At 37.1% G+C, this 20,546-nt stretch overlaps 1 protein-coding gene across 4 annotated transcripts in view; it reads right to left on the reverse strand.

Annotated features, from left to right (window-relative positions):
* The window catches only part of TBXAS1 (thromboxane A synthase 1), a 216,203-nt gene that overhangs the window by 58,521 nt on the left and 137,136 nt on the right, over positions 1–20,546 (reverse strand). Inside the window, exon 10 of one of the 4 annotated variants that reach the window (XM_074267770.1) lies at positions 6,967–7,920. The exons of the other annotated variants lie outside the window; for them this stretch is intronic. Within the exon in view, the coding sequence (XP_074123871.1) occupies positions 7,615–7,920 (306 nt within the window). The 3' untranslated portion in view covers positions 6,967–7,614. Of the gene's footprint in view, positions 1–6,966; positions 7,921–20,546 lie in introns of those variants that run through there. 4 annotated transcript variants of the gene reach the window in all.

Here is a 20,546-nt window from a genome sequence, read left to right on the forward strand (position 1 = left end):
TTGTCTAATATCTGGTCACTGTGACATTGTTTGGAGAAAGAAGGAGACATTTATCCTGGTATAAAGTGACATTGACTGCCATTAGCAAAAAACTACCATACACTGGATTAAAGAGGTTCCTTACAAACTTTAAATAAATGGTGAATTTGAGAGAAAGTTGAAAAAATACTTTTAAAATACTAAAGCATGTTAACTAACTACATAACCTTGTAGTTTAATATGATAATAAGCAGCTGTATTATATTATGCAAATATATGTTAAGTTATTCACAACCTCTCATAATATTCCAATAAAAATTCTAGATATGACATTTAGAAAAAATGACATCTTCTGATAATTGTTTTGCTTCATATTTCAGTAGCTACGATTGCCTTTTATCTGTGTCTTCTTTCACCTGTCCTCTCTGCTTTCTTTCTGCCTTTGAAGAATATGTGAATCTCTTCTTTGCCAAATCTAACACTGAATCTCTTCCCTTAGTTTTATTCCTTTCCACCTTCTTTGGGACACTGTACCATCAGTCCTCTTTTTTTCTTTCACATAGTTAACTCTTCTTTCAATATCTCCAGTATTTAGCACAGTGCATAGTAAATACTCATTAAATGTACCTTCTTTCCTTCTTTCCTTCCTTCCTTCCTTCCTTCCTTCCTTCTTTTCTTCCTTCCTTCCTTCCTTCCTTCTTTTCTTCCTTCCTTCCTTCCTTCCTTCTTTTCTTCCTTCCTTCCTTCCTTCTTTTCTTCCTTCCTTCCTTCCTTCCTTCCTTCCTTCCTTCCTTCCTTCCTTCCTTCCTTCCTTCCTTCCTTCTTTTCTTCCTTCCTTCCTTCCTTCCTTCCTTCCTTCCTTCCTTCCTTCCTTCCTTCCTTCCTTCCTTCCTTCCTTCCTTCCTTCCTTCCTTCCTTCCTTCCTTCCTTCTTCCCTCCCTCCCTCCCTCTCTCCCTCCTTCTCTCCCTTCCTCCTTCCTTCTCTCCCTTCCTCCCTCCCTTCCTTCCTTCCTTCCTTCCTTCTTTTCTTCCTTCCTTCCTGTCTGTTTCTCTCTCCCAACAAATGTGCTCAGATCTCCCTTATCCTAAAGTAAATCATTTCTCCCTCCAGCCATCTCTTTTAGCTACCCTCTTATCTCTCTTTTCTCTTAGGAGGAGGAAGATATATACTCTATTTCCTCACTATGTACTGGTATGACTTACGTTTGTCCTCTATTGAGCCTGCTGACCCTGTCCCCTTCCATTTCCTATCTCTGTGTACTCCTTGGGTGTGTTTCCTGGGACTTCCATTTGCCCCCTCTCTCTGCTATGTCCTTTAGAGATCTTGTCTACTGATATGCCTTTTCATCTCTTACCTCCATGGAGAATAACTCCCAAATCTTCATCCTCATCTCTGACTGCCCCAGGTCCAGCTTTCTGGACCAGACCGGATTTCTGGCCCTGTCGTTCATTGGGAGAGGGATCAGAGGTAACTCATTTGGCTTCTCTGAATCTAAGTTTCTTTACCTATAAAATGGAAACAATGGACTCATGCTACCTATTTTACAGGGATGTTTTAAGGAAGGTACTTTGAGAACCCTAAAACTCTCTATGAAGAGCTGTCATCTCTCTGAAATTTCTTTTTAATCTCTCTTATCCTTTCTATTCCTACTGCTAGTAACCTAATTTTATCTTCATTTCTTTTCATTGGGATGTATCACTTCAGCTTCTTCATGTCCCTAGACTCATCTCCCACAACTTTTTTAAAAATTTTTTTTATTTTTGCAAAAAGTTTATGCATAGGTAATTTTCCAGCATTGACAATTGCAAAACCTTTTGTTCCAACTTTTCCCCTCCTTCCCCCCCACCTCTTCCTCCAGATGTCAGGTTAACCAATACATGTTAAATATGTTAAAGTATAAGTCAAATGCCATATATGTAGACATGTTCAAACAGTTATTTTGCTGTACAAAAAGAATCAGAGTTTGAAATAGTCTCACATCTTCTAATCTTACCAGATGAATCATTCTAACACTTATGGCTAGTCATGCTATCTTGCTCAAAAACCTTCAATGGCTTCCCATTACCCATTGAATAAAGTCCAAATTCCTTATCCCAGTAAGCCTTCTACAATTTAGTTTCACTCCACCTCTCCTACTTTTTCCATGTACTATTCCCTCTTATTTACTCTATGGTCCAGTCAGGTCAGACTATTGTCATTTCCCACACATGTTCCATGCTTTCTTGCATTCCTTCCTTTGCTCAGATCTTTTTCTGCCCTGAGATGCTCCCTCCATTCCGATCTCTTCCATCTTGTTTTGAAAATTCCACTCCTCCTTCAACACTCACTTTTCCATTAAGTTTTCATTTATCACTTGCTCTCTCATTTATCTCCAGAGGTAAATAATTTTTTTCTCTTTCAGGCTCTCACAGGACTTTGTGCACTTATCATGCTCAATTAGATATAACAGGTATATCTGAGCAGGACTACATTTCCCAGAACGCTTGGGCCCAGACCATGTTTATTTATTAGTGCTGCTTCTGGAATTTCATTGTCAATAAAGTCATGTGCTGAAAGCACACCGGGGTTTAGTATAAAACATTCCCAGAAGTTTGGCAGTGAGATGGTACAGTGTTGAGCCTAAAGTAATCAGGAAGACTTGAATTCAAATCCTGCCTCAAATACTTAGTGACTATGTGACATAGGGAAAGTCACTTAGTATCTCTCAGTCTTAGTTTCCTCATCGGTGAAATGGGGATAATAATACCTCCATCTCGGGGTTATTGTGAGGATAAAATGAAATAATATTTATAAAGTGCTTCATAAAACCTTAATGTGCTTTATAAAGGCTAGCTCTAAGATGATATTTCAATGGTTTCTGCCAAGGTCAGTGACCATATGGCAATATCCAGAGGGCATCAGAGAATACAGATGTTCAGAAACTCAGAATCTGGAAGTATTCCTGTAGCCCCAAGAAGCAAAAAAAGAAGATACTTGACCTTCACGAAAGTTGATCAGTCATCCAGCTCTCATTTGAACTTGAAAACAATATTATATTTGCTCTTTCAATGTGAAATAGTGAGTGTGGAAAGACTTGTTTCCCATGCTAATCCAAGAGAAGGATGAGACTATTCATTTAGGAATGTGTATATTATTTCCTAGTTGCTTTACAATGCACTTCAGTCTTGATGACATGTTTTACTTTTTTTAAATGCTTTTTTTTTTTTTTTTTTTTTTTTTTTGGTCAGGGCTTGTCAGTGTGGTGAACAACTTAGTACTTAGACATCAATTGACCTTCAGAGTTCCTCTCTGTGGGGGGAAGGAGGAATATGGCAAATAAATCACCTGAGATGAATTACCAGCAAAAGTCCCCACAGCCTGAGCTAAAGTCCAAAGGAGTATTTCCAGGTAATATTTTATCATATCTATTTTATATCATCTCTCCTGCTAGACTGTAGACTCCTTGAGGGCAGAGATCATGTATTATATTTCTTTATGGCTTTCTCAATCCTTGAGAGAGTGCTCAATAAATAATGGTGAATGAATAAACAGTCTTTGCAACAAATTATTTACTTAGCTGAAGTCTTTTATATAAGATTGCCTGACTTTCTTATGGTCTAACAGCGAATTAATTAAGTTTCACATGAACCACAGTTCCATTGAAATAAAAGTAGGGGATGTCAATCCATTTCAGCTGAAGGTTAGTGATACTTTAATGACATCACAGATTTATATAAGATCTCACAACAATCCTGTGAGTTATGCAGAAAAAGGGTTATTATTCCCATTTTACAGATGGGGAAATGAGTCTCCATTTAACATGTATGTGTTAGATATCAAAGTCAGACGGAATATGAGATTATGCCCTTGCCTTTATGCCATAGGGGCAGCTAGGTGGTGCAATGGAAGATGAGTGAACCCCGAAATTGGAAAGACTCATCTCCATGAGTTCAAAGCTGACCTCAGATACTTAGCCAGGTGTGGCCCTGGGCAAGGATTTAACCCCGTCTGCCTCAGTTCCTCATCTATAAAATGAGCTGGAGAAGGACATGGCCCAGTCACTCCCGAATCCTTGCCAAGAAAACCCCAAAAGGGATCAGGACCAGTGGGACAAGGCTCAGCAACCTGTGTTCAGAATGATGATTTCTAAAATTATTTCATCGTGCTCAGGGCCTGATAATTCAACTGAAAAAGGCAGAAGGCAAACACTGTGATTTTTTTCCAGCAGGTGATTGCAGCAATGATTCCCATTTCTGAATATGGGGGAGGGGTGGGATTTATTTGTTTGACATCTGGGGGCTGAGTGCCTGGGCGGGGAGGGTCTGTTGTCAGGGGGAGAGGGTCTGTGTAACGTGCACACCTCTGGCCAGGGGAGGGAGCCAAAGGGTTTCTTGCCTGTGGCCATCTGGTCAATGCAACCCAGTGAACATTTATTAGGAAAAATCATCAAGTTTTGAAAAAACATCGTGTCATCATGGAGTTTTCAGTCTACTAAGAAGCTAAGACAAAAGCCAATGGTTCACAAGTAGGAGCTGTGTTCTAGTCCCAGATTTGCTATCTATTACTCGTGTGACTTCCCAGCTGGTGACTTAATGCTCAGTGCCTCAGTTTCCTCATTTGTAAATGGAGAGACTTGGACTCAGTCTCTTCTAGCTCTAAATCCCAAGATTTTAAAATTACAATCTAAAGGGAAGGAGGAGGCAGGCACTGTGCTTTATAAACATTGTTAACGTTTTATAAATATTATCTCATTTGATCCTCACAACAATCCCGTGAGGTAAGTGTGGCTATTATTTCTATTTTACAGCAGTCAACCGGTTACATGATTCTGCCCATGGTCACACAGCCAGGAAGTGTCTGAGGACAGATTTGAACATGGGTCTTTTTGATTTCAGGACCAGTGCTCTATTCCCTCTGCCAAGTACTATTTTTATGGCTAATGAGTATGTGTCTGTGTCTGTGTGTATGTATTTGTGAGCTGGGTGGAGAGGGAAAGGAGAAGAGGGAGAGAGGAAGAAGAGGAGAGACAGAGACAGAGAGAGGGGGAGAGAAAATGGGGAGAAGGGGAGAGAAAAGGAGAGAGAGAAGACTGAAACAGAGGATACTTGGCCTGGGAACTAGTCCCTTAAGTAATTTTTCCCAATGAAGAAACCCACTTTGTTCTGGTCACTTGTCCCAGAACACAATATTATCAGCTTTTTCATCTGTCTTAACATTTTTAGATATTTAGAATTTCTTTCCCTTTAATTATCTTTTAATTTTACTATCTTGTCATTTTAAGTTTTTATATTTTAACTTTTTCTATTTATTCATTTTATTGAAGCATCGATTGACAAAATTATCTTATTATTTTCACCATCTATTTCCTTCATATTTCTTCTCAGTCTTACCTTGATATTTCATACTGGCATGGAGATGACTTTCCATTTTTAAAAAAACAGCTTTTTATTTTCAAAATATATTCAAATACAGTTTTTTTTCATTCACCCTTGCAAAACCTTGTGTTCCGAATGTTTTCTCTCTCCCTTCTTCCCATCTCCACCCCTAAACAGCAAGTAATCCAATATATGTTCAGTATGTGCAGTTCTTCTATACATAATACTGCTGTTTCTTTGCTGATATCCACAGTGTGGATAGAGTGGCTTGTTTTGATTATTGAAGCATATATTTGCTTTACAACTATTATTGGGAGGTATACTAATAAATATATGTGGGTATATAGGTATACATACAAATGTATATATACATATGTATTAGATATATACAATTAAAGAGATACAAATAAAATTAGTTTTCCTGAGCCCTCTGTTCTTATTTTATATATAGAAGTAGTCTGGGGTAGTGGCTAAAAAGCTACTTTTCCGATCAGAAAGATTCAGGCTCTAAGACTTCTTCTGATATTGGCTGCTGGGATGATTTCAGAAAGGTCTGGAGAGATTTACATGAGCTGATGCTGAGTGAAGGGAGTAGAACCAGGAGAACATTGTACAGAGAAACAAGATTATACGATGATCAATTCTAGTGGATGTGGCTCTCTTCAACAAAAAAGTGATTCAGATCAATTCTAGTGATCTTGTGATGAAGAACGTCATGTGCACCCAGAGGGAGGTCTGTGGGGGCTGAATGTGGACCACAACAGCACTTGCTTGCAATTTATTTTATTTTTTTCCTTTTTGACCTGATTTTTCTTGCACAACATGATAATTGTGGAAATATGTAGAAAAGAATTGCACATGTTTAACCTATATTAGATTACTGTCTAGGGAAGGGGATGGGGGAAAGGGAGGGGAAAAAAATTTGGAACACAAGACAAGGTTTTGCAAGGGGGAACATTGAAAATTATCATGTATATGTTTTAAATTTTAAATTCTTTTTTTTCCCCTGAGGCTAGGATTGAGTGACTTTCCCAGGGTCACACAGCTAGGAAGTGTTAAATGTCTGAGACCAGATTTGAACTCGGGTCCTCCTGAATTCAGGGCTATACATAACTAAGCAACAACTAAAGGACCCTCCTTCCTAGCCCAATACCAAAATTATTATTTCTGGTAACCTAGGAGAATTATAGCAAGGAGAATACTGAAAAATGTTTAACAACCTATTGTCTGAAAAATAAACAAGACAACTTTAAAGTTTATTATGCATTATAAATATTTTCTCCATCACTTTCTTAAATCTTAGAAAATGAAATAATAAATTAATTACTGATTTGTAGCCTTTTCTGATTTCCAAGGTGTAGCTACTCACTCTGAAAATGCAATAATCATCTAAGAGCCCACTGGATCTAGCTTCAGCACACCTCTGCTTATAGGTTAAAATCTGCCCTCCTTTCCTCAAAGTCAGCTATGAGGTCAGGACCAAAGATAACTCAGGAGAGCCATTCAGTATGTCATTATATCTAGGACCATTAGTCAAGTCAGTTAGCATTTATTAAATATCTGATACAAGATAGGTATTGTACTGTGTATTTGGGATATGAATGAAAACAAAAACCCCACAGTCTATTTTCAAGGAATTTACAATTTAATAGAGGAAATAATACACAAACAACTATGTACATGCTAATTACATAAAGCCCAGCTTCTTAAACTAGGATTCCCAATCCCATTGAGTGTGTGTCAAGAAATTATGATTTATTATCAGTAAATGTTTGATTTGTGGCCCTATTTTAATTGCCTATATAACCAGGGTCATTCTTGGGTGAAAAGGGGTTGTGAGTGGAAAAAATTGACAACATTTAAGAAGCCCTAATATTCAGAATAAATTGTAGATAATTTTCAAGGGAAGGCATTAAGGTTAAGAAAGACCATGAAAGGCTTCTTGCAGAAGGTAGGACTTTAGCTGAGACATGAAGGAAGAAAAGAGTGAGAAGTGAGGAGGGAAAGAGTTCCAGTAACAGGATATTTTTAAGCAGAAAGAAATTTTAAAATCCATAGTCTTTAACCTCTATAACTAGACAATGCTGATGAAGCCACAGAATCATCCTAAACAGTGAATTTTGAGTTTCAGAAAGTTGTAGGTGGGAAATCATACTCAGGAATTCCTCCTGCCCTGCCCAATCACTTTATAGATTTACTGTAAAAAATAACTAGATAGGTGTCCAAGTCAATGAGCAACAAGATGGAGAATTAGACATTTCCCCCAATCTTGATGATGTTTCAAACTTCTCCAAAACATGAATTATGAGACAAATAGCTACATCCATGGTCTAGGACACCCCGAATCCAAAAGGTCTTCTCCCCACCAAGGACCTGCAGGAACTGATGCTCATTGACTCGGAGCTCACTCAGCACTTGTTTCCTATCTTCCATGCTACTGGAAGGGCAAAGTGAAGGACATGATGCTGTCCTGGGAGATCCTGCCTCCAGACAGTTTTGTTCTGGCCTTGCCAGACTTTCAGGAGCAAAATCCTTCTGGGGGCTGCAACTTGGAAGCACCTTTGTTGCAAAACTGCTGGTATTGGGCTAGAGAATAGAAGAACATAGGGAATATGATGGGTTACCAGAATGAGACACGGAGCATGTGGGGAGCTGTGTAGAATTCCTCCGAGCCTGAGGGAAAGAGCTGGGGTCAGTTCTGATCATCCAAAAGTCAGTTGGGGCAGAGACCCAGGCTGCTGAACCATGAATTGCGAGACACTTTGAAATTCAGGCCCCATGGGAACCATCATCAGAAGAGATGGTGTCAAGAAGTGAGGGATAAGAAAAATAAGAGGGGGAAAAAAAGACAGAAAATATCAAAGATTTCAGGAAGAAGAAACTCAAAGACTTTGAAAATAAACAGATAAATCAGCAGGAAAACAGTAACAATAGAATGAAATATGGCCTCCAGATCCAGTAAATGCATTCAGACATGTATGAATAAATGCTGAAAAAAAAAAGGGAAAATGACCTAGCACTTGATGAGATATAGGACTCTGTGGAATTTGAGGAGAATATGAAAACACAACATGGTATTCCTGAGTGTTTTAAAAGAGAAATGAAAATTTAGAGTATAGAATGTCCTGTACAGTAATAATAATAATTAATAATAATAAACAGAATAGAAAAATTTGAATAGGCAAAACTTAAATCTCACCAAAAAAAAAAAAAAAGAAATAACAATAGTTTGGGAATGCAATTACACAGAAGTGAAAGATAACCTAGAAAAAGAGAGCCAAGAAAATGTACATTTAGAAAGAAATCTCTTACCGGCCTCTCTATTGTCACATCTTCTGCAGTTCTATTGTTTGGAGTGTTTGAGAAACAAACAATCTCTTCAATTCTCATTTTTTAAAAAACGTTTCAAATTCTATGCATTGGTATAGTATAATATTATTCCTCACATGGGCAGTTAAGTAGTACAGTGGATAGGGCACTAGATCTGGAGTCAGAAGGATTTGATTTCAAATGTGCTCTCAGACTCTTACTCCCTGAATGGCAAGTCACTTAATTACTCCTGTTGGTCTCAGTTTTCTCATCTGAAAAACGCATTGGAGAAGGAAATGGCAAACTACTGCAGTACCTCAAGTCGGGTCACCAAAAGTCAGATATGACTGAAATGACTGAACACCCACTAGAAAAAGCAGGGAATGGAATAATGTGTTCTGAAGAGGAATGGAGTTCAGGAAGCAGCCTAGAGTGACTTACCCTACAAATCTGAACTTATGTAGGGAAAAAGATGGATGTGCAATAATTTTAAAAAGGTATTTGAAACATTTTAGAAAGAAAACCAGAATTGAAGAGATTATTGCCTCTCAAACACTCTAAACAATAGATTGCCAAAAGGAGTGAATAAATGCAGCAAAGACAATAACAGCAAAGAGACTTCTTTCTCACTGTATACAAGGAGATGGGGTGAAGTCAGAAATTTGGTAGAGGGAACAATGGTAAGGTAGACAAGGGGGATAGGGCAGCAGGGGCCAGGGGAAGAGAGCCAGTGGGAATAGGGCCACTTGAAAAATATATTAAAGTAAAATAACTGAAGGAACAAAATGTTGCATTTACAGCACAAGAGGGTACTTGAAACTGAAAAGTTTCTGCACAGACATCATAGTACCTAGGCTAATTCATGGTTGAATGGAAAAAAATAAATCTTTAATCAAATTTCCTTGACAAAGGATTGATACTCAAGACATATATGCAATTATTTAAAAATATTACATACATTCATATATACATATATGCATATATATGTAACTAATAGCCATTCCCAATATATAAAGGGTATTGTTGTAAAAAATGATGTGTGGTATGAATAAAGTATAGACAGATCTAGATGAACTGATACAAAAAGTTAGCAGAGTCTAGAAAACCATAAACACAACAAGGTTAATGGAAAGATCGTCCCCAAATCCAGGTAAATGTAAAAAATTATAAAGATCAAATGGGACTTGAATAAAAAGATATGAGAACCTTCCCCTTTGTGAAAATGGAAGGTCCACAGGTGTTACACATTGCACATTTTTAACTTAGGCTAAACACAATTCTCTAGACATGTTCTGACCAGAGTACAGAGCAACTATCACCTCCTGGATATTCTGCTGGAATTCATGCCTCTTTTATTGTAGTTCAAAATCACATTAGCTTTTTGGGCTGCCACATCACACATCTGACTCATGCTGACGCTACAGCCCACGAAAAACCAGAGATCTTTTTCAGACAAACTGCTCTCTGATCCTTCCTTTCCCATTCTAGTCCTAGGAATTTGAATTTTTGAAGTGAGTGTAAGTTTACATTTATATGTGGTGAATTTTATCTCATGGATTCATCCGATGTGTTAGCCTGAGTCAGATACACAGTCTAGGGACTGCATGTGGACAATACTTCTGAGTAATTCCAAACTAGATTAAAATGCATTAGGAAATATTTAACAAAATAAATAAGAATGCAATATAGAAAATGTTAAGATGTAATTTTCTAAGTCAATATATGTCCCATTTCCATTCTTAGGCTCTGATTCTATTTGAGTTTTGACATCACCTTTTTAGAAACTGATTCTAATAATAGTCAGCATTATATGTCACGGTAAATTAGACAAAGTTTATAAAGTATTTTTCTTATGACACCTGCATGAGGAAAGCAGTACATTTTCATTGATCAGATAATAGAGAGTTGGAGAGGTTACGAAAATTACCCAATGTTATATAATGAGTAAATGGAGGAACTAGATCTTGATGCTGGGTACCCATTTTCAAGTGTGTTCTTTCCCCTAACTCTACAATCAACTGATCTTTCCCTCCCCTCAAAGTAGATTATTCTTGATTACTCCTAACATGCTTCCCAGCTCCCTTCTTTCATTTTGGAAGTTAAGGGACAGTTTATAAAATGATAGATCTCAGACTTGGAGCCATGGAGCCCATCTAGTTCAACAAGCATCCTGGGCTACCTTAGTCTTGTCACAGGACTCTGATGACTGGAGGAGAGAGCAAGACTGACAACTCTACACAGTTCTTCCTCACTCAAATCCAATTCCCATTCAAATCAAGACATCATGCTCATGATGTCATTGGTCCTCTTGGAGAATGAGGGACAAACAACAATAGCAATTGAAATAAGAATCTTCTCTACAATACTTAGAATTTTCTGAAAAACTTTAAATAGAGGGAATTCTGTATTCCTAGTACAACCCATTCTACAACTCTTAATGTTAAGAAGTTTTTCTCACAGTGAACCAAGAATCTGACTTCAATTTTCACTTGACTTTGGTATTGTCCTCTGGGGTCAAGAAAAACAAAATTACTTCTTCTACCACATGGCAATTGTCAGGTCTCCTTCTTCCTTCCCTTGTGTGTTTTTTATTTTTTCTTATTATAGCCTTTTATTTACAAGATTTGGGTAATTTTTCAGCATTGACAATTGCAAAACCTTTTGTTCCAACTTTTTCCCCTTCTTCCCTCCATCCCTTCTCCCAGATGGCAGGTTGATCAATACATGTTAAATATGTAAAGTATAAATTAAATACTATATATATATATATATATATATATATATGTATATATGTCCAAACAGTTATTTTGTCTTTTTTATTTTTTCTTCCAGTCTAAACATCCATGGCTTCCTAAATTGATGCTCACATGGTATGGTTTCATTGCCCAGCTCCAATTTGTCCATTATCCTCCTGAAATAAGATGCCCAGAAATGAACACAAAATTCTAGATGAGCAGGGCAAAGTGCAGCACTTTCTGTGTAGTCTTTCATTTTAAAGTTATATTAGATATTTTGATTGCTGTATCTTAGCATTTACTCATTTTGGACTTGTAGTCTACTCTGTTTAGTAATGTCTTGGAAGATGATTTTTTGGCATCTTAAATCTAGGTCTTTATGTTGATCTCTTAAATTTCACTTTATTAGATTTGGTCCATCATTCTAGCCTGTCAAGATTGTTTGGGATTCCAACTCTGTTGTTCTATGTGTTAGCAAATCCTTCTGGATTTATGTCATTTGCACCTTAGAGGAGAATACTGTTTATGACTTTGTCCAGGTCATGGATGAACATGTTAAATTAACCTTGAGCCAATTATAAATCCTTGGGGGCACTTCACATTTGCAAGTTAACTTCCCTCTGGATTCAGTCATTCTATCTTTTCCAAATTAACCTAATTGCATTAACATCTAGTCCATATGTCTAGCTGGTCCACATGGATAATTTGAGAAGATTTCTCACAAATTTTGTTGAAATCAAGGTAAATTATATCTTCCAAATTTTAATGATCTACCAATTGAGAGACCCTTCCAACAAAAATGAAATTAAATCAGTATGGCATGTCCAGTTCCTACCAAAGCCATACTAGCTTTCAGCATCTACTACTCCCCTTTGTAGATATTTATCAGCCATCTTTTAAAGTGGTCTAGAACAAGGACCCCTTTGGCAGTTTGCTGATGCCCACTGAATCCTCAGCATAATGTATGCAAATAATTGAAAGAAATGATAAATTTCAGTTAGAAGTCATTGAAAATAAAGAAGTATTTTTTTCAATCTAAATTTACCCTATCTAAATCCACAGACTTTTTGAATTCTATCCATGGTTAAGAACTGTGGTCTAGAATTTTACCAGACTAAATTGACTAGGGTAGGGATCATTCTCAACCAGGCCTTTATAGGAGCTATGTTTCTTTAGGGTTTTCCCACTTTGCAAATTACAGAGCTCCAAATCTTTTTCAACAACCGAGGCCTGACCAGAATTCTAAAATCCTTAAAGAAAAGGAAATCTGTTATACTCTATGACTCTGAGCTCCTGCTACCCACGGGGAAATTGCCTGCCTGCTGGGATCCAGCCCAAGAATAACTCTTCAGCTCTTTAGTTTTATCTCCCTACGTTTAAATAGGAGGCTATCATGGCCACACCTGATGACGGCCACCTGACCAACTTCTAGGTAGCACCCTTAATTCCCGTTGTCAGCCAACTGCATTTACATCAACTCGGGTTCCTGTCTAGGCTGTCTTTCTGGTTACTTTTAAGCTCTCTCTCCCCTTTTTTGAAAAACCTTGACCCAACCAACAAGTAATACTCACAACCAGCCCTGGCCCTGATGATGATTCACCTTGTTAGGCTGATTCTCCCCTGATTCTCCTCCTCCATCACAGACCACACACCTGGCTGACTCTCCTTCCTTAGGGCTGTACCAGGAAGCCATACATTTCCCCTAAGACAAGGAACAGGACTACTAAGTGACGTGCTAGTCCAGATAAGTTAAACTGGCTCATCCATTAATAATTCAGTATTTGGAATCATGTAACCTCAAGCCTTCCAAAGGTCTATGGATCCATTTTCTTTGATCCTGTGGGTTTTTCAGAAACATTTCCCAGTGATGAAAAATCTTGTGCTAGAATTCGGCAGGACGGGAAGCAGATGCTGAGATCCTGACCTTCTCACCTTCCTCTCAGGCTCTAACATCATTTGCTTACAAGAAACCTGGCTTTTGGAAAATGAATTACCATTCAAGTCCCCCCTCTGAGATATAAAATTCCATGATCGTAGGGAAGTCATTTAACTCATGAGAGCCCTAGGAAACCTTAAGACTCTAAGCTACATAATAGTTGATCCACCTGCATTGGTCAGAGTTTTCTATATTACTGATTCTACTTTTTAAAATCTTTGTTCATATAGATTTCTCATGTTTTCCTGAATTTCTCATATTTATCATTTCTTTCTGCACAATACTATTTCTATTCAAACTCCACTAGTTGCTCAGATATTCCGTAATCAATGGGTACCATTTTGTTTCTAGTATTTTGCTACCACTCACACACACATAAATGATATTCTGAATATTTTCATACACACAAAACCTTTCTTTCTGCCTTTGGCCACTGGGGGACAAGTGTGCCCAGTAATCTCAGAATCAAAGGGTTTGAGAAATATAGTGACTACTATTACATACTTATCAAGATTCCATCTTACAATTACTTGGGCAGGAAAGTTACCAAGAGTACGGAAAAAATAATGAATAAGACTTTAATTTTGAACCAGAAACTCCCCTTATCAAACAGACAAGCAACTGTTCTGTAAGTTGTACTCTGAGAAATTGAGTGACTTGAACAAAGTCCTAGGACTTAACCCAACCAGTATTATGAAGACTAGTAAGTTTGAAGACAAACTGTCTTACCTATCACACTACACCTGGGTGATATGGAGATGAAATACTGGGTCTAGAAACAGGAAGACCTGAATTCAGATATGTGTGTGACCTTGGACAACTTATTTAATAACTACGTACCTCAGTTTCCTCAATTGTAAAATGGTAATAATAACAGAATCTACTTCAAATATCAGCAAAATTATTTTTCCTTTGTTTCTACCCTCCCCTGCTCCACCTTAGAGATGGCTACCATTAGACTTCTTATATTTCCAAGAAGGATATACTTGGTCTGTATGTTCAGCAATCTTATGAACATTTTATACAGGTTAAAAAGTATTGTGATTGTGAAGATCAAATACTCAGCATGATGCTTAAAATGTAGTAAGTACTATATAAATATTAGATATTAATATTATTTTTAATATTAATTTTTAATAATAAGTGTTTTATTTTTCAAAATACATACAGAGTTTTCAACATTCACCCTTGCAAAACCTTGTATTCAAAAAAATTTTCCCCTCCCTTCCTTTTTTCCTTCCACCTTCCCCTAGATATCAAGTAATCCAATATAGGTTAATCCTGTGCATATAAATATTATTGTTATTGTTATTATTACACCATGGATATCACACACTGTCCCCTCCAAAAGAGGGGACCCTAAATGCCTGCTTTTTACCGGTATAAAATGTTCATAAGAATGCTGTCCACACAGACCAAGTATATGCTTTTTGAAAATAAAAGAAGTCTAGTAGTAGCCATCTCTAGGGTGGAGCAGGGAGGGTAGAAACAAAGGAAAAAGACATTTACATGATAATTTTGCTGTATATTTGAAAAGAATAGCAAATTGTGCTTTGTAGATTTGCAATTTCATCTATGATCATCTTTTTTATTGTACTGTTATGGGAATGCTCATTTTATTCTATAAATATGTATTAATATAAAAAGAGGGAATAGAAAGGTAAATTTTCTTCCCTCCTTTTGCATACTTCCTCCTCCTCCCCAACACTGGGCCCCCCTATCTTGTTAAGGCTAAAAATGTAGCAGCCACTCACAGACCTTATCCCACTACTGATCATCCCGGGAGCTTGACCTGTTCTGTTTCCTACCCAGCCCAGCCTGATGACCCCCATGTTCAAAGGCTCACCATACTGGGGCTAGACCGTGTAGACATCCACTTAGCTTTAGCCTTCCTGCAGCTCAAAACTCCTAAGGTCAAGCAACCTGCCTGCCAGGTAGAGATTACAGACAGGAACCAGTCTGCCCCACCCAGCAACAGGAAATTTTTATAAACAATTTTTTTTACAGCCAACCATATCTTTATAGTTATACAATTATCTGGAAGGTACAGAGAAGGCAGGTTCCTGCTGCTATTTGTTTGCAAAAAAAATACATTTGACCCAATAGAGCAAAGTGTAGTTTCATAAGTTTTATCCATTATCATACCTTTAACCAACAAGGAACCCTGCTCTACTTTATCAAGATCATATAAATTACCTTGATAATCACAGAAGAACTTTGGTCAATGACCCCTCAGATGATCACTATGGAGCAAGGATTAAGAGATGGAGATATGTTTGCCAAGGGTGTTTGTTATCTTCAGGGAGGATGCAGGTATGGAATACCATCAGGGAGGTCCAGGTCTGAGCTGAGATCCCTTTCACCTATACAAGCTCAGGATTTTAAACTCTTTATAATACATCTGCAAAAATCAGAGCAGGCAGTCTAATGACAGAATCAGTTCTATTTCCAAATCATATGAAACAGAATGGTGTTCTAGTTTTTCTTTGTTTAAATTTATGTTTAAATGTCTTGGTCTAATAATAATATTAATAATAGCTAAAACTTCTATAGCATTTATTATGTGCTAGTCATTGTGCTAAGTCTTTATAAATATTATCTCATTTGACCCTCACAACAATCCTAGAGGTGGGTGCTGTTATTATCCCTATTTTACAGCTGAGGAAACTGAGGCAAACAGAGGTTGAATGACTTGCCCAGGCTCACACAATTAGTAAATATTTAAGTCTGGATTTGAATTTGTCTTCCTGACTTCACTCTATCCACTGTACTGCCTAGTTGGTATAATTACTAAAATTAGATTGATGTCTGCTATCTTTAGCAAATAGGAATATGAGTGCTATTCTTGAAGCAAACAGGTTTTGTTTTGTTTTAATTTAGAAAGGAAGCATCCAAGTATAGAGTAAAACCCAGCTTCTTAAACTGTGGGTCTCAGCCCCATATGAGGGTCTTTTAAATGAATGTGAGGGGTCGCAAAATTATGATTTGTTATCCTTAAATGCCTAATTTGTATACCTATTTTATATACTTATATACCCAGTGTCATTGAAAAATTTCTTGGGTGAAAAGTGGTCAGAAGTGGAAAAAGTTTAACAGTCTTGGTGTAAAGAACCTGGGACTAGAAAATGAGAGATTTGGCTTCAAATTCTTACATTGCTGGCTTTTCTTCAAATTCTAGCTAAAATTCTACCCTTTACAGGTAGGGTGTCTTATATGGCTTGTCCAGAATCATACAGCTAATTAATGACTGAGGGTGGATTTGAACTCGGGTTCTCCTGACTCCTGGATCAGTGTGCTATCCACTGAACCCCCTAGCAGTCCCAATTTCTCTTAATGCTAGTGCCATCCTTTTCTATTTCCTTTTTATTCTGCGTCTAACTTTTTTATACACAGTTGTCTCTTCCCAGGGAGCTCCTGGAGGCCAGAAATTTTCTCTTGCCTCCGTGTTAGTCCAGTCCTCCTGATCTCTATCTGGCCACTGGGCCCAGATGGCTCCGGAGGAGAGTGCGATTGGAGACTTTGCACAGCCCTCCCTCACTGAAATCCAACTCACTTGCACCTTGTTGTTTGTCCTCTTCCAGAAGGAAGGGCAAACAACAGCCCAGTAGGCACTTAATAAATATTTACTGAAAGCATTTAGAGTTGCTTTTGCATGATCTCTATCTAAGTTCTCTTTCACCTCAATTCAACCATGGAATTAGGAAGTGACTCATAAATCTGCTGAATTTCTTGGCTCTTTCCACTAAATTTTTAAACTGGTAACACCTGCAGCTGCCAAAGTCTGACCAGTTCATTGCTTTGGTCAAGCAACTGCACCAGCTCCCTTTGCCTCGGGGATCAAAGTCTGGCATTTAAAACTCTTTCCAAACTTGCCTTGTTTGGAAAAGTTAAAATTGTTAAAAAATAAAATCAAATAAAATAATTAAATCAAATATATATATATATTATTATATATTATATAATATACATAACATATTATATGTGTAATACACATAACATATATCATGTTATTATATATCATATAATGCCTATAATATATTATACTCTATAATGCATACTCTATATATTATATTACTTTTATTATACATAATATATTCATTAAATATATAATATTAATAATTAAAACAAAAAATAAAAATAAAAGTTTTTTAAAAGCTAAAATAAAAGTTAAAACTTGGCCAAATCCAAGCCTCTCTAGGCTTCTTATTCATTATTCTCCTTCACACAGTCATAGATCCTCATTTTACAGATGAGGAAACGGAAGCAAACATGTTATTGCCCAGGACAACATAGCAAGTAAGTATCTGAGACCGTTTTTAAACTCAGGTCTTCCTGATTCCAGACCCACTCAAGATACTTTATCACCTAGCTGCTGTGGATCCCTTTGGCCATCTGGCCTATAGACCCCTTTTCAGAAATAATTGAAGGAAATGCCAAATTTCAGTTACAGTGAAGTGAAAATAAAGAAGTATTTTTTTCCCTATTCAAGTTCCCTGAAATCTGTGGACCACTTTGGAGAGCTTCTTCTCCATAGTCCAGACAAACTGATCTTGCTGTTCCTCAAACATGACTTTTCTTCTTCCTTTGCTGAGCCTTTTTGCAGATCAGTCCAGCCACCTGATGAACTCCACTTTGAAATGTCTCCCTTGGCCCAAGTCCTCTTTGGCACGTGCTTCTCACCTTTCGCTAGCTACTTTATCAAAGTGTTCATGAGTTTTCATGCTAGAAAGGGGTGAGTGATATGGGGCAGCTCTTGGGAAGGACGTAACAATAACCCCAATGCCTCCAGACCTTGGGAATTATATAGTTATAAAGTGGGGACCAAGCTTTACTGCACCCCTTTTTCATGAATTCACTAAAAGCAGAGATTCTTAGAGTATTCCAACTAGTGAATTTCCCAAGGAGCCTATGGCCCTTGTGAAAGCTGGTTTCCTTCTATAATATCTATTCATTTCTTTACATCTTCTCATCAAGCTGAAACAATTTCAATTTTTTCATTGCTGTTATAAAATTTAAAGCTATAGACAAATGCAGGAGAAAAAAAGCCCTCAGTGGTTGAAAAGTACAAATTTTAATAATTGATGAAGAAAAGCATTCCAATATAATATGTCATTTGATATACGGTACTTTTCAAGTCAAAGAACAATGATGATTTGCATAGAAAACTCCTTACTTTAAATAAGAAGGTAATGGAGGTTTTTTCCCTTTCCCTTTTCAAATTGAATTTTTGCTAAGTTTTCTAGTTATGTGATTTAGACCTGGAAGCAGCCTTATATATACATACATACACACATATGTATATACACGTGTGTGTGTATGTGTGTATAATTTAATCCAATAGTCTTTATTGGGAGTTCAGAATCCCTTTATGGTTACATGATACATTTCAGAGGATCTGTGAATTTACAAAAGAAGAATTTCAACTTTATTTTCACTAACTTTTGGTTTTCTTTGTAATCCTAGGTATTTCATTTCATGCATTGCAAAACATAATTCTGAGAAGCAGAATTTAGACTTCACCAGACTGTCAAAGGAGTCCAAGACATACAAAAAGTTCAGAACCCCTGATATTCTAATACAAACCTAGCATTTTACAGATAAGAAAACTGAGGGTTGGTCAGATGAAATGATTTTTTCTGAGTTCATGGAAGTAATAATTAGAAAAATCAGGATATTAATCCTGATTAATATCAGAAAGATATTCTTTCTACTAGTAGTTTTTTTAATGTTAATTTTCTTGCTTTATATGACTTTTTAAATTGCCTAACTACTTTTTGGAAATGAGCAGGGATTTAAATCATTTTTCCCATCTGTGATATGAAAGTGGTTGAACTTAATGGTGTCTAAGGTTCCTTTCAACGCTGATGTTATCCAACTATGGAATCATAAATAAATGAAATGATTTATTAAAACATTTTAGATATGAAATAGCACAGAGAGCGTCTGGGTGGATTTCCTTTTTTTAAAAAGTGTCCAGTTCAGAACAGGAAGAAAGTGGATTTTCCCCCCTAATCTTTCTAATAAGGTTTCTTTTTCCTGGTGTGTTTGTTTTATGGTTTCAACAGATCTGTCCCTAGCCTTGGTCCCAGCAGGAGAGCGAGTGGAGTTTAATTACATTCCACCTATAGGGAACATCCTAGGAATTAAGCTTTGAAAAACAACGTGTGCAGTTTTTTAAAAATCCAATTAAGCAAGTGAAAATCAGGCATTGCTTTTTCTGTCCTAGAGACATCATCTAAATATTTAAATTTGAAAGAAAGACATTTAAACGCTTAGATTTGATAAACTCTCCATCCTGAAATTCATAAGGGAAAACCCAAGCCATCTTTCCAAACTGGACAAAGGGAGACATTTTTATATACAGTACACATAGCCCAATTCTGTGATGTAATACCTGTTCATAGGCCAGGGAGAGAGAGAGAGAGAGAGAGAGAGAGAGAGAGAGAGAGAGAGAGAGAGAGAGAGAGAGAGAGAGAGAGAGAGAGAGAGAGAGAGAGAGACAGAGAGAGACAGAGAGAGACAGAGAGAGAGACAGAGAGAGATTTACCCTCAAGACAATACTAGAAGTAGGAGTTCTGGCCCTATAAACAAAAATTTCAAAAAGGTCCCTGTGTCCCCCACCAATTTCCCTCCAACCAAACTTCTCTGATAATGGCATTCCCCATGCTTGCTTTATTTATCTACTCTGAGACAGAAGTATCAACACAGGTGTAGTCTATGGGTTTGTTGATGGACCATCAGTAAATATTTGGAGGGCTGACATACTGAAGGAGGATCAGACTATTTGGCTTTAGAAGAAAAAAGGTTAAATGGGAGACAGATTTTAGCTTTAAAGAAAGTTAAAAAAAAAAAAAAAACCTTTCTAATAATCAGATCTGTCCAACAATGGACAGGTTTTCTGTTCCCCCGGAAGTATTCAAGCAAAACTTAGATGGCTAATTGTCAAAGGATTACCACAGAAGAGATTATTTACTACATTTGATAAAAAGTTGGAAAGAAAGTTCCTTTCACTCATAGGATTCTCTAAGTGAGTGACTAATTAGCTGTGTGACCTGAGGCAAATCATTTAATTTCTTTGGGTCTTAGTTCCTTCATCTATAAAATGAGGGGATTGGGTTGGACTAAATGATCTTTAAAATCCATATCAACTCATACGATGCTTGAGTCTAAGATGGATGTTTATAGTTTAATTGGAAAGAATGCCTTAATCCAAAGAAATGAAACCATCATGA

Source organism: Sminthopsis crassicaudata, chromosome 5, assembly GCF_048593235.1.
Source record: "Sminthopsis crassicaudata isolate SCR6 chromosome 5, ASM4859323v1, whole genome shotgun sequence".
NCBI lineage: Eukaryota > Metazoa > Chordata > Mammalia > Dasyuromorphia > Dasyuridae > Sminthopsis > Sminthopsis crassicaudata.